Here is an 11341-nt window from a genome sequence, read left to right as displayed (position 1 = left end):
GGTGGTACCCCTTGTGTCGGCGAGAAAGTTTGACATTCTACGCAAGCCGGGGTTAATTCGACTGCGTCCTGGTATATGTCTGGCCAGTATAGCCCCATGTGTAGTACTTTGCCTGTGAGCGCCCGCGCTCACTCATGTGCTCCAACTGACCCTGCATGGGCTTCCTTTAAAGCCTTCTTCCCTGAATCACCATCTATGCACTTGAGCCATGGAGTCGTATGGCCTTTTCTATACAGTGTTCCCCCTAGGATTGCATATTAGGGGGCTCGTATCCTCGTTTTTCGAGCCTCCTCGTGGTCGTCGGGGAGCATGTCGTGCTGCAGGTAGTCCATGATGGGCGTCATCCAGTTGGGTTGTGATGTTGATAGGGAATCAACTTGGTGCTCGTCGATAATCGTTTCTTTTAGTACCTCCACCAATACCTCTTTTGAAAGGTGCCCAAAGCATGTTGACGCTAGCTTGCTGAGGGCATCTGCTCGCCTGTTGTTTCCCCTCGAAATCTGCTTTATTGTGAAGCTCTTTAGCGAGCTCGTGATTTGTTGTACCGCCTTGACATACTTCTCCATTAGTTTATCCTTTGCTTCGAATTCCCCTGAGACTTGGTTGGCTGCTAGGCGTGAATCAGACAAGGCTATAACCCTTTCCGCCCCCATTTTTACTGCCAATCTGAGGCCAGCCAGCAAGGCTTCGTACTCGGTTTCGTTGTTGGAGGTGCGGAAGTCGAAACATAAAGCGTATGTGACTTCTTCGCCCGTGGGGCCGGTTAGGATTAGCCCTGCGCTTGACCATTCTTTACTGGAAGCCCCGTCCGTGTAAAGAGTCCACTGCTGGTCAGTCTTCCCCTGTGACCCCCCTTGCGGGGTCGTGCTGGCTGCTTCTTGCTGGAGTTCCCCTGGGATTTCGAGTAAGAAATCCGCTAATGCCTGTCCCTTGATGCTTACTCTGGGGTGATAGCTGATTTCGTGCTCTCCCAATTCTATGGCCCATTTTGCGAGTCGTCTTGACGTTTCTGGTTTCAGGAGCACTTGTTTGATCGGGCAACTAGTCAATACTTCTATTTGGTGGGCCTGGAAGTATCGACGGAGCATGCGCGCTACGTAGATTAGGGAGAGCACCAGTTTCTCGATGATTGGGTAGTTGATTTCAGGTCCCTGTAGGGCCCGGCTCACAAAGTAGATCGGGAGCTGCCACCCCTGCCTCTCAACTACCAACACTGATGAAATGACGTCCCTTGATGCGGACAGATAAACTTACAGTATTTCTTCGGGTATTAGGCTAGCCAGAGTGGGGAGTGCATGTAGCACCTTTTTTTATCTTCTGTAACGCTGATTCGGCTTTTGCCGTCCATTGGAAGTTATTCTTTTCTATGCACCCTTTGAGCGTATGGAACAACGACATTGCTTTTTCAGCTGACTTGGAAATGAACTGGTTGAGCGCTGTTAGCTTTCCATTCAAGCCTTGTGTTGGATTAGTGTCTAAGGCTGTAACTATATTTGGTAAGTACTTGAACCGGTTATGCATGGTCCTTTTGGGTTGCCTTCACCATAGCAACTTGACAGAATGATTTGTTAAGAGATAAGAGATATTATTAATATATTATGAGAATAATATATATTTAAGGAATAATAATATTATTTGATTAATATAAGTCATATATTAATTGAGAATTAATTTGGTGACTTAAAGAGGTTAATTGAATAAAGGGCATAAACTGTCAAATGTGTGATAGTTGTATTTTGGGCTATGTATCCTTATGGATATTGGGGTGGACGAAATTTAGGGTTTGGGAACCTTAAATTCGTCCAAGCCTTGTATCTAGAAGGATCTTGGATTGCTTAGGGCCTAAGTCATTCAATTAGGGTTAAAGGAGAAACCCTAATAGCTCATAGTATAAATAGGACCCTTGGGGTGGAGAAATCGACACTCTTGCAAGCCAAGGAACCCTAGGGCCGATTTCTATCCCTCCTCCCTCTCTCTCAAGATCATCTTCTTGCTAGTTGGTGTTTGTAAGCCATTAGAGGAGTGACAATTGTGACTCTAAGCTCCAAGAAGAAGAAGAAGTATCAAGCAAGTAATTCAAGGTATTCTTTCAGATCTGATTTCATATGATTAGATTCAATATATTACATTAGATCTAGTATTGCAAGTCTTGGATTCAATGCATGTTCAATTAGAGAAACCTAGATCCAAGCAATTAGGGTTTGCATGTGCACATAGGAAAGTTCTTATGGCTCAAACCCATCACCTTGCGCGTCCCTTAGCGTGCTAGGCGAAGGCGTTTCCTCGAGCTCACTTATCTTGGCTGGGCTTGGCTGAATTCCCTCCTTTGTCACATAATACCCCAGGAATTGTCCCTCTTCTACCCGAAAGTGCATTTAGCGGGGTTTAACTTCATCTTAGCTCTCTACAAGGTTTGTAGTGTCTCCTCTATGTCTCGTAACAACTTCTTCTTGTATGGGCTTTTGATGACCATGTCGTCGACATAGACTTCGATGTTCCAACCGATTTGATTGGCGAACAAAGAGTCGACGAGTCGCTGGTAAGTTCCTCTAGCGTTCTTTAGCCCAAACGACATTTTTGTGTAGCAGAAAGTACCATGGTCTGTGTAGAAGGTTTTTTCTCTTCGTCGTTTTTGCTCATCAAGATTTGATGATACCCCTTGTATGCGTCTAGGAAGCATTTCCACTGGAATCCTTGCAGAGACTCTACATTCTGGTCTATTTCTGGTAACGGGTAGCAGTCTTTGGGGCATGCCTTGTTGAGATCTGAGTAATCAATGCACATACGCCAACTACCATCGTGCTTTTTTACCATTACCGGATTGGCGATCCATGTAGGGAAAATTGCTTCTCTAAGGATTCCGGTACTGGTTAATTTGGTTACCTCTACGTTGATTTCCTTGTTTCGGTCCCCCCCTTGGACCCGTTTCTTCTGCTTTATCTCCTTGGTTCCTGGTTTTCTCATCAGCTTGTGTTCTATGATCCCCCGGTCGACTCCCACCATGTCTGTGGGCGTCCAAGCGAATACGTGCTTATACTTTTGTAGGAGTTGGACCAGCACTCCTCTTGTTTTCGCGGGGAGGGCTGTTCCCACGATCACCCGCTGGTCTGGGTATTCGCTGCTGATTACTTCTCCCCCGTCCGACAAATCCGGTCTCGGTCTCCTGGCTTCGGCTGAGATGTCTTTTGGTTGCATGATCTCGTAACAATTGAGCTCCCTTGGGGGTGTGGCTAAAATCGTTCCCGGTCCCTGGGTTGTGCTGAATTTGACTATCCCATGGATTGTTGATAGGACTGCTCCGAACTTCAGTAGGGCCGTCTTTCCCAATATGATATTATGCTATGATGGGTGTCGTATGACTATGAAATCTACCAGAGCAGTTTGTCGCTTGGTTTTGTCTTGGCTGATTAGTGTAAATGGAAAGTGGATCGTACCTAAGGGCCACAAACTGTGCCGAGTGAACCCTGTGAGTCGGCACGTAGCTGGCCTTAGTCCTTCCTTCTAGGCGTTCGGTAGCCGCCAGAAACAGTGTTCGTAAATGATGTCCGCGGAACTTCCAGTGTCGACGTATACTCGGTAGACAACGACATCCCGGATGGATCCTTGGATGACGAGGGGGTTGTCTCCACTCCAACCAACCAGGCTTGGGTCGTGTATGGAGAATGTCAGCCCCTACATTGCCTCTGTGATGCTTCGTGTGCCCTCCGTGCGTTCCGCTCTCCCCCTTTTGTGGTGTATCGTCAAGATTTCCAACCTACGGTCTGTCCTTCTAGTGGCATCTTTGGAGTTTTCTGCGTCGAACTTAGCCCGTAAGCTCTTGGCGATTTCTATCACGTTGCCTTTTAGTTGTTTTTCTTCAATTTCCCTTTTTATAACTGCACAATTGATTGTGTCATGCGTCCTACTTTTGTGATACTCACAATATCTCGTTTTGGTGCCTTTTGCTGCTGGTTTCTCGTCGAACGCATAGACTTCTGCTCGTCTTCCCTGCCTTTCGTCTTTAACGAAATATCTAAAGTGTCCTGGCAATCGTCTGTCTCGCCCCATGAATCTGCCCCCCCCCCCCTGCCGAGGATCAGGGTGGGGGGTAGGGTGGTGGCCTCGCCTTCCGGCGGAGGCTGTCATGGCATTGAGGTATGCCTGCTTCGACGCTTCACCTTCCTCCTGTTGTAGGAATCGTTCCACTCGCTCTTTTAGTTCTACCCTTGTCTGAGGTTGCTTGCCCATGAGCTTCTGGGATAGTGATCCCGGTAACAGACCCCAGGTGAATGCCCCGCAATTAGACCTTCGTCATGCCCTGGGACGTGTAGCGTTACTTTAGTGAATCTGGCGAAATAGTCCTTGACTGTCTGCTCCCCTCGTTGCTTGCACCCAATGATCGAGTGACAATTGCCTTTGTATTTCCGGAGTTGCATGAAGTTAGTTAGGAAAAGGTACTTCAGCTGACTGAAGTTGCTGATGCTGCCCGGGCGTAGTGTCTTGAACCATGTCCCTGCGTTTCCATCTAAGTTGGTGGGAAAGTATGTGCACCAGAATCGTTCATATATCTTGAGGGACGTCATGGTCCATTCGTATGTATCGATGTGGCTATCTGGGTCGGTAGTGCCATCGTATTTTTTAAGGTGGGGGTAGTTTGGCGGTGTTAGGAATTTCATATTCCAGGAGCTCTTTGACGAATGGTGATGTAACATTTCGTGTTAGGCAATCTTGGGTTGGGGTTCACTGATTGAAGTGATACCCAGGCTGTTGCATTGCCAAGAAGGGTTGTACTAACATGTTGTTATAGGTTGTAAGGTCCGGCGTTACCAAGCCGTAGAAGTTTGACGGCTGAAATGGAGTAGGGAAGGTATGAGACATGGGTATTTGCTGTTGGACCATGGGTATTTGTTGTTGGGCCATGGGTATTTGCTGTTGGGTCATGGGTATTTGATGTTGGGCCATGGGTATTTGCTGTTGGGTCATGGGTATTTGCTGTTGGGTAATGGGTATGTGCTGGTAAAGCACGAGTGGTGATGTTAACATGGTGCCCGCCATCAAGGACGGGTGGCTCTGCGGTTGTGGTGTAACGTTTGGGCCGGTTATAGCGTTGTTCGCATGTGAGCTGTTCACGAAAGGCATCATGGGTGTTGTGTGAAAGTTGTTAGGATTGATGGTGTTGGGGAAGAATGGCGGCGAAGTGGGTACTATGTATTGGTTAGACACACCATTGTTTGGGAATGGGGGGTGTAGTGTGAGTCGGAGTGGATGGCGATGTTCGACTCTGGGTTAAAATCGATTGCATGATTGCTGCAACGGAGGGTGGTGGGCCATCTAATGGCAGTGCCGTCACAGGATATGGTGGCGGACCACCGGATGCCGGTGCTGTCACAAGAGATGGTGGCAGGCCACCAGATGATGGTGTCGGTTCAAGAGACGGTGGCGGGCCGCCGGATAATGGTACTGCCTCAAGGGATGGTGGCGGGCCGCCGGAGGATGACGCTACTTCAAGAGATGGTGGTGCGCCACCGGAAGATGGCACAAAGCTAGCAGCATTCTAGCTTCAAGTAGCCAAAACCAAGCATAACCTAATCAGGCCACCCTATCACTGGCCAAGCAGTACTAGCATGCAACTCTACAAGCTCATACAATAGGCATACAAAGGCATCTCTCATAGCATTCTATCATGAAAAACTGAGCATATCCTTAGCCCTAACTAGCATGCGATTCACTAATTTACAGATCAAAGCATGTCAAATAATATGTATGGGTAATTTGGGAAAACTTACTTGAGCTCGGTTGATTGCATGCAACACACCCTTTCTTATTGTGGAAAACATTTTCTTAAAATTTGTTTCTTTTAAAAAACTTTACCAAATCCTCAGTTTGAGTTCAGACACGACCATTGCCGAGAGTTTGCCCAAATCCCTCAGACCAAGGCTCTAATACCAACTTGAAACATCCCAACCATATGACCCAAAATTTTCAATTTTAAATTTGAATAAAACAATATTCTAAAAACATTGTTCATACAACCCAGAAAATAAGTGTATCAAATATCATGAAAATCAGAGTTTGTCCGAAAAATAGAATCCATATAGTGTGTGCGATGCAGTCAACCCGAGCTCTTCCCCTTGGAACCGGAAGTACCTGAAACATAAACTAAAAACAGTAAGCACTAAGCTTAGTGAGTTCCCCTGAAATACCACATACCATACATACAAATAAACATATAATGGGCCCCGCCCTGCCATCGGTCCCCGCCTGGCATCGGACCTCGTCCGACATAGGGCCCCGGCTGGCATCGGGCACCACCCATCATACATATAACATACATATAATAAACACATACACATGCAATAATCACAAAGATACATAGCATACAAAATGGTCATCGAGCCCTAGCCCGATAAGCATATAAGCACATAACACATGCAAGAGTCACACAGACAACTAACATACTAACATAGCATAAACTTGGGTCAGCATTGGTGCCTTCGACCCGCTAAAACCAGTGAGGAAACTCACATCGAAAAGCTGAATGAAACGAATGATCCTTGGCTGCTGGTCCTACAACTCCCGAGCTATCAATTGCCAAATAAAAACCAGTTAACATTTAGGATCTAAATTATAACCAAAAATCCCTACTTAGGGTGATGCGACCTAGTCTTCGACTGCCTAGATGGTGAAAGTTGAGTTCGTCGGAGAAGAACCTGAGAGGTCACAAAGAGAGAAAGTCGCCAGCCGTTCTCCAGAAGGAGGTCCCGGGAAAACGCTCTGATGGTCAAGTTAGTAGTGTATTGGAGAGTGAGGGCTGAGAATCGGGAGAGATAGCTTACCCTTCAAGTCAAAGTGGTGATCCTTTTATATTGAGGATCCTCCTTGGTTCGTACGAGGAACAAGGACTGCAGTCCCGACAAGATCCGTTGTCTTGGTGAGTCGTGTTCCTCGTTGTGTCAGGTCCAACGATTGGTCCAGACGATAATACTCTGGATGTGTTCCTTGTCGCCTGGAGCCGTTATCCTTGTCCTGTAGTGGAAGGTGCCCCTTGGCGGGGCTGGGCCTTGCACGTGGTTGTCCCGTTGGGGCATCTAGTAGTTGGGGATCCGCTGGGGGGCTAGTAGTTGGGGATCCACTTGGGCGGCTATACTGGGCCTAGCCGGGTCTCGCTGGAGATCCTTAACTGGGGAGTACCTTTATTCCTGGCTCGCTCTGAGGGGCATGTCATCAAGTCCCCCCGTTCAGTAATCATAGCGTTCCCTAGCTAGCTATGATGTTCTAGACTTAACTGTTGATACACATGTCACGACTTTGCTTGGTCGTCGCTTCAGCTTCGGCGATGTGACTGTTCGACGTGCGTGGCGGTTACGTCGGCCGTGTCAGAGATTTTCAAAAATCCCGCCCCTTTCACCTATAACTTGTGGAAAGGGTTTTCCTAGTTTTTCACCTTCTTCTTTCGTTTCTTCTTCCTTATCTTCTTCTTCGATATCTTCTTTATTGCTTCCTCCATGGGTTTGATCCATAGTTCCTCCGAGTTTGCTACTCTCCAGGAAGCGTGCGGCCTTACGTCGGCTGAAGGAGTAGAATTTACGACGTCTGGTGTTGTGATCACTTCGCCGCCACCCGGAAAGGTGGGTGTTTATCTGAATACTTTGGATGCTGGCCTCTGTCTTCCTTTAACCGCCTTTCAAGCGGAATTGCTCCGTCGCAACGGCTGCAACGTTCAGATGTTGACGTTCAACAGTCTGAGGATATTGAAAGGGCATCTCAGCAGCCCATTGTTCCTGTTATGATTGCTTTGAGTCCTTGTGCCAATCCTCGATCTTCAAGGGATAGCGCCAAGCGGTCGCACCATGAGGCTTCTGCTGCAGGGGCCTTGCATGGTGGCCCTATCTTTGTTCCGCGGTGGAGTCTTCATGCGGATTCCCGTTTTTCTGTTTGTTCTGCTGCCTTGGAGTTTACCCAACAAGCTCTTCCCACTGCTACCGTTGGGGATATAGATGCGATGAACAATGCCGCCCTTGCCCACAACATGGCTTACGATGCGGCGCATGCGATGACTTATCTGGCCGCTGGCTCTCGGCGCGTGTAGCGGTTCGACAATTTGGAGCGTGAGCACTCTGCTTTGGCGGCGAGGGAGGCAGATTTGAAGGGTCAGGTGGTGGAGCTTGAAGGTGCCGCTCACCGATTGGACCAGAAGAACAGTTTATTGGTGTCAGAGAAACTAGTGTTGGAAGATGTTCGGAGCTCGTTAGAGGCTCATGTGGAGTCGTTGACGCAAACCAATGAGGGTCTGATGATTCAAAACGAGAGTCTGGAAAGTGACGTTGTTGATCGTGACCGTAAGTTGGAAACAATGAGGGCGTATCGCGATTGGTTACTCTAAGTCGCGTTTGTACGTATGATGGATAAGCTCATAAAACATCCTGAATTCACTGGGGGTATCAGTCGCATCCTCCATGCTACGTTTGTTGCAGATGAAGAGTCGGGTTGGGCAAATTTGAAGGCACGGGTTGATGTCGGGACGTATGAACCGTCTGCCAGTGATTATCGTTCAAGCCATTCCTCAGGTTTGGATGATGCTCTGCTGGCCTTTGCAACTATGGATTTTGTTGGTTTTATTTGGGTTGGGTCAGCTTGACGTGGATGGGGTGATGATGTTGTGTGCATTTGATGATGCTGAGGATATTGTGGGGATGCTGCGGTGGGTCTCGTTGGAGGGAATGGTGCTCGTACGGATGATGGGGGCGGGCCGGTGGCCGGTGGTGTTGAAGATGATGGTGATGGACCCGATGGTATTTTAAGTCTTTTAGAGCTACCCTTCATGGAGTGTAAAAATTTGGTGAAGCTTGTTTTCCTTGTTTCTGTTTCCTTTTGTTACCTAGTAACTTGTGGCCTTCGTGGTCTTTTGTTATGTATGCCTTGGACCTTTCGTGGCAGGAATTTGCTTATACATTAATCGGCAATGGTTGTGTTTTCTTTTATTTGCTTTGGTGCTGTCTTTTAATCTATGGTTGTTCATATTTATTGCCTTTTTCCATTGTGCGTGTCTACATTGTTAATTGCTTTTGCATGTATTGAGCATGTTCTTTTGGACGACTCTTCGTTAGGATTTTGGGCTTGCTGAGCCTCCTGTATAAAAGTATTGTTGCACATTACGACTTTATTCTAAGACTTGTCATTTTGTTGCTTTGTGTGTTTCATTATGTGAGTATGTGTATGCGTGCGTGTGGATCCACTAACTATCCGCTGTGTTTCATTTTGAATTCATCACACATGCCTATGGCGCATAACATATTAAGATTAGCGCATTTCGAAACATTCTTTTTATTGTCATTATGTAGTTCGGATACATACTAGTTTGCAACATACTAAGGTTCCATATCAGACTACACTAAGCGTCCGTTTGTCGGTCCGGGTGATCAAACCGGTGGTGGGATGTTTTACTAGAACTGTCCTCCCTTCTGTGTAAAGGTTTGTGGGTTTGATCAAAAGTGGAACTTTCTTAAGTTCCTTGCATTCCACGTTCTTGGGATCCATCTTCCTTCGAGTGTCTCTAAGGTGTACGACCCATTACGATGTGCTTCTACCACCTTGTACGGTCCTTCCCATTTCTGGCTTAGCTTTCCGCGGGGTTGTACATGGCTGGCCTCGTTTTTCCGTAGGACGTGGTCCCCGACACGAAAAGCCTTGTCTTTGACTCGCTGATTATAATACCCCTCCGCTAATCTTTTGTACGCGCCTTGGCGGATGTTTGAGCGCTCTCGGGGTTCTTCCAGAAGATCTAAATTCTCCCTCAAATCTTTGTCGTTTGTTTGCTCCTGGCAATACTCTGTTCATATTGATCCCATCATCATCTCTACTGGTATCATCGCTTCGGCCCTGTAGGCCAGGTTGAATGGTGTTTCTTTCGTGCTGGTTCGCGGTGTGGTTCGATACGACCAAAGAACTCGTGGCATTTCATCTACCCAATTGCCCTTTGCTTTTCCGAGTCGGTTTTTGATCCCGTGCACTAGTGTCCTGTTAAACACCCCGTCTGCCCATTGGCTTGGGGGTGCACTACCGACGTGGATCTTTGCTCTATTCCTCTCTCTGTGCACCAGTATCTGAAGGGGTTCTCGGCAAATTGCAATCCGTTGTCACTGATCAGAACCTTAGGTATTCCGAACCTTGTTACGATGTTTTTCCACATGAATTTAATCATCTGTTTTCCAGCAATACATGCCAACGGTTCGGCTTCTATCCATTTCGTGAAGTAGTTGATTTCCATGAGCAAGAACTTCACTTTTCCTGGGGCTTCCGAGAAAGGTTCGGTGATGTCAATCCCCCATTGGTAAAAGGGCCATGGACTAGTGATACTTGTTAGTTTGGCTGGAGGTACGCCTTGTACTGGTGAAAAAGTCTAACATTGCACGCATGCTCGGTTCAATTTGGTGGCGTCTTGGTGTATATTCGGCCAGTAGAGCCCCATGCGTAGTATCTTGCTTGTGAGTGCTCTCGCCCCCTCATGGGCTCCGGCTGATCCTGCATGGGCTTCCTGGAGAGCCTTCTTCCCCGACTCAATGTCTATGCATTTGAGCCACGAAGCTGTGTAACCTTTCCTATACAATAATCCCCCCAAGATTGCAAACTGGGGGGTTCGTATTCTTTCTTTGCGTGCCTCTGTGTGGTCGTCAGGAAGTATGCCGTGCTGCAGATAGTCTATAATAGGTGTCATCCAACTAGGTCGTGCCATGGATAAAGAGTCAACTTGGCGTTCGTCGATGCTCCTTTCTTTTAGTACTTCCACTAGGACCTCCTTGGAGAGGTGGCCAAAGCATGTTGATGCGAGTTTGCTTAGAGTGTCCACTCGCCTATTGCTTCCTCTTGGAATCTGTCGTATGGTGAAACTCTTGAGTGAACTTGTGATCCGTTGGACTGCTTTAACATACTTTTCCATTCGTTTATCCTTTGCTTCAAATTCTCCAGTGACTTGGTTGGTTGCTAGGCGCGAGTCGGTTAGAGCTACTATCTTTTCCGCCCCCATTTTTACCGCCAATCTTAGGTCGGCCAACAGGGCTTCGTATTCAGATTCATTGTTGGAGGTTTAGAAATTAAAGCGTAAGGCGTAAGCCTAAGGCATAAGTGCTTTCCCCGCTCCTGAGCCTTCTTTGCTGGAAGCTCCATCCGTGTAGAGGGTCCATCGTTGGTCGGTCTTCTCTTATGGGTGCCTTCGCTGGGTGATATTTGTCATTTCCTGCTGGAGCTCTCCCGGAATCTCTAATAGGAAGTCTTCCAGTGCCTATCCTTTGATACTCACTCTGGGATGATAACTGATGTTGTGTTCTCCCAGTTCTATAGCCCATTTTGCGAGGCGCCCGGATGT

The 11341-nt window shown here is 47.4% G+C and overlaps 2 protein-coding genes across 2 annotated transcripts; both read right to left on the bottom strand.

Annotated features, from left to right (window-relative positions):
* Nucleotides 1-257: 257 nt before the first annotated feature.
* On the bottom strand, nucleotides 258-1088 carry LOC145126366 (uncharacterized). The gene has a single exon (XM_079061745.1). It carries the CDS (start codon nucleotides 1086-1088, stop codon nucleotides 258-260), a length of 831 nt encoding a protein of 276 aa, XP_078917871.1.
* Nucleotides 1089-10378: 9290 nt separating this feature from the next.
* On the bottom strand, nucleotides 10379-11002 carry LOC145126365 (uncharacterized). Its single transcript, XM_079061744.1, has one exon. It carries the CDS (start codon nucleotides 11000-11002, stop codon nucleotides 10379-10381), a length of 624 nt encoding a protein of 207 aa, XP_078917870.1.
* Between the last annotated feature and the right edge of the window lie 339 nt (nucleotides 11003-11341).

Source organism: Lactuca virosa, chromosome 7 (assembly GCF_052849685.1).
Source record: "Lactuca virosa cultivar CGN04683 chromosome 7, Lactuca_virosa_CGN04683_v6, whole genome shotgun sequence".
NCBI classification, from domain to species: domain Eukaryota; kingdom Viridiplantae; phylum Streptophyta; class Magnoliopsida; order Asterales; family Asteraceae; genus Lactuca; species Lactuca virosa.
The sequence above is the reverse complement of the archived record's forward strand: the minus strand, read 5'-3'. Positions and strand labels throughout refer to the sequence as shown.

Excerpts from the sequence above, each read along its gene's own strand:
- LOC145126365 (XM_079061744.1), bottom strand. The coding sequence starts at position 11,002 with ATGGGGGCGGAAAAGATAGTAGCTCTAACCGACTCGCGCCTAGCAACC.
- LOC145126366 (XM_079061745.1), bottom strand. The coding sequence starts at position 1,088 with ATGCTCCGTCGATACTTCCAGGCCCACCAAATAGAAGTATTGACTAGT.